The sequence below is a fragment of the Gregarina niphandrodes genome, assembly GCF_000223845.1.
Source record: "Gregarina niphandrodes unplaced genomic scaffold scaffold00007, whole genome shotgun sequence".
Lineage (NCBI taxonomy): Eukaryota > Apicomplexa > Conoidasida > Eugregarinorida > Gregarinidae > Gregarina > Gregarina niphandrodes.
Window position 1 is genome coordinate 199,532 of NW_011645778.1, and position 2,107 is coordinate 201,638.

At 54.5% G+C, this 2,107-nt stretch overlaps 1 protein-coding gene across 1 annotated transcript; it reads right to left on the reverse strand.

The window, feature by feature from the left end:
- Nucleotides 1–66: 66 nt before the first annotated feature.
- Nucleotides 67–1,205, reverse strand: GNI_050740 (cytosine specific DNA methyltransferase replication foci domain protein; the record flags this gene model as incomplete). The annotated part of the gene is made up of 2 exons (XM_011131454.1): nucleotides 67–94; nucleotides 160–1,205. 2 exons carry the CDS (start codon nucleotides 1,203–1,205, stop codon nucleotides 67–69), a joined length of 1,074 nt encoding a protein of 357 aa, XP_011129756.1.
- Nucleotides 1,206–2,107: the final 902 nt, after the last annotated feature.

A 2,107-nucleotide genomic window follows, 5' to 3' on the forward strand; every position in this document is an offset into this window, starting at 1 on the left:
AAGACGTGAAGACAGGTCTTCATCCACATCCGAGGGAACGACTTGGGTATTTTGTCCAAGTCAATTTCATTCAGCGGTGGTAGTGACGGTTCCGCTATACTAGCTGCGGGACGGGTGAGTTCCAGACGCAGCTGCTGTAGCGCCGGCAGTCGGGAGAACCAGTCCCCGGCGTCTCCACCGAAGATGCGTGCTTGCGTGATGACGAACTGGCCGTACTTGAGGATGATTTCGCGGCGTGAAACTGGTGGGTATAGCCGATACCGCTCGCCCCATGGCGTGATTTCTTCCCTGACGCAGCCCCTTCGAGACCGCAACAACTCGCATGCTTTGGAGTACTGCGAGCGAGAGCCACTATCTGCGTGTTGACCGTGCACATGTTGGTCTGCTGCAAGCGTTACGCTGGTTATGGCCTGGCGGTTGACACGATCAGTGCTGCCGTCTTCGGATTCCTCAGAAGGGATGTTGCCGTAACCGGTAGAAGCGTTAGTGCTTTCGCGTCCCGAACCATTACTCTCGCTAGACACGATGGCATGGGCAGCGATGATCTCGGGGACGAGCGAAGGCTCTCTGTGTCCGAATTGAATCAAGTTGATTAACTCCTCGAGATGCAGTGTGGGTTGTATTTGAAGTGTTTTGAGCAAGCGAGTGCACACATCGAAACGCCGCTTTTCCTCACCGAACAATTTCTTATAACGGCCAGCAGGCTCCTCAAGCCTGTAGTACACACCACCGCGAGAACGGAGCCACATGGCAGGACAGTCGAAGGGGCGTTGACCATATTCCAACACCAGTTCTTCCAAATACGCAACAACCGGGTAAGGCGCCAAGGCCCCCATGGCCGTGTAGTCGCGCCGCCGTTTACTCTTTAAAATGCTCTTCACCTGCTGTGCTCCCCGGTCAGTCAGAGCGTCCACCGGGATCAAGTGCCCGAAGAGCGTCAACGGCTGAGATTTAGCAGCACTCTGATTTATATGCGAAATCCGCTGTAGACGCTCTCCCTTATGGTTATATACGAGGAAGACCAAGATATACCGACACTTACGACCCAGGTCGTCCACCATCGTGTAATCCGCCGGCACTGACTCCTCTGGATAATGCTCCTCTCCGTACTTGGAGACGGGAATAACATTCGCCGGAGCTTTGGGATGACGAGGCTTAGAACTCGGATATACCCACCGGTGTAAGGCGTCAGTGGAGCCTTCCATCAGACAATATCGCCGGCTAATAAATAAAAACCCGTGAGCGAAATCTGGCCATCATCGTGCTGCCACCCGCCGACAAGAAAAAGAAGATCAGTTTGGTCAGTCTGCTCGATTAATAGATTGATTAATGTGTGCGGTGTGCTGTGTTACAAATACACGCACGGAATATGAAAAAACTGTTTGCGGGGTATGGTTATTCGGGACCGGGAGCTACCCTTGTTTGCTTCTTCTTCTGAGCACAGTCTACTTTGTATAGAAGTGGAACTAGAGGTCTGAGTAAGAAGACGTTAAGAGCGAGCGTACGGGTCGGAGTCGTGGGCACGAGTCCCAGTTGCGGGCTATCGTGCCAACGGCGGCAAAATCGGCATTTGAGGGAAGATGGTGAATGGTTCATAATCGTCTGGCGCTTGTGTGCTATTGACCACGGCGGAGGACCAGAGCCAGTCGCAGCCAGGGGCGTAGGGTTTGGCGGCTTGCTGTTGAGGGTTGAGAGACCAGTAGTCGGACAAGGGTTTCGGGTCAAAGACGTGAAGACAGGTCTTCATCCACATCCGAGGGAACGACTTGGGTGTTTTGTCCAAGTCAATATCATTCAGCGGTGGTAGTGACGGTTCCGCTATACTAGCTGCGGGACGGGTGAGTTCCAGACGCAGCTGCTGTAGCGCCGGCAGCCGGGAGAACCAGTCTCGTTCCTCTCAAGCCGTTCGGCCTTGATTCTCAGGACGGCCAAGGAGGTTATCCGTTCGGCTCGCAGCTTCGATGCCATCCACGGAGGATACGCCGCAAGCGCCGCATCGATGAGGTGGGAGCGGAGGTAGGGAAAAGGGCTTCTTCCAGCGCCTGCTGAGCCGCACCATTCGGCGTATGCGTTCGGAAAGAACGTCGTAGCCTTCCACTTCGGTCTT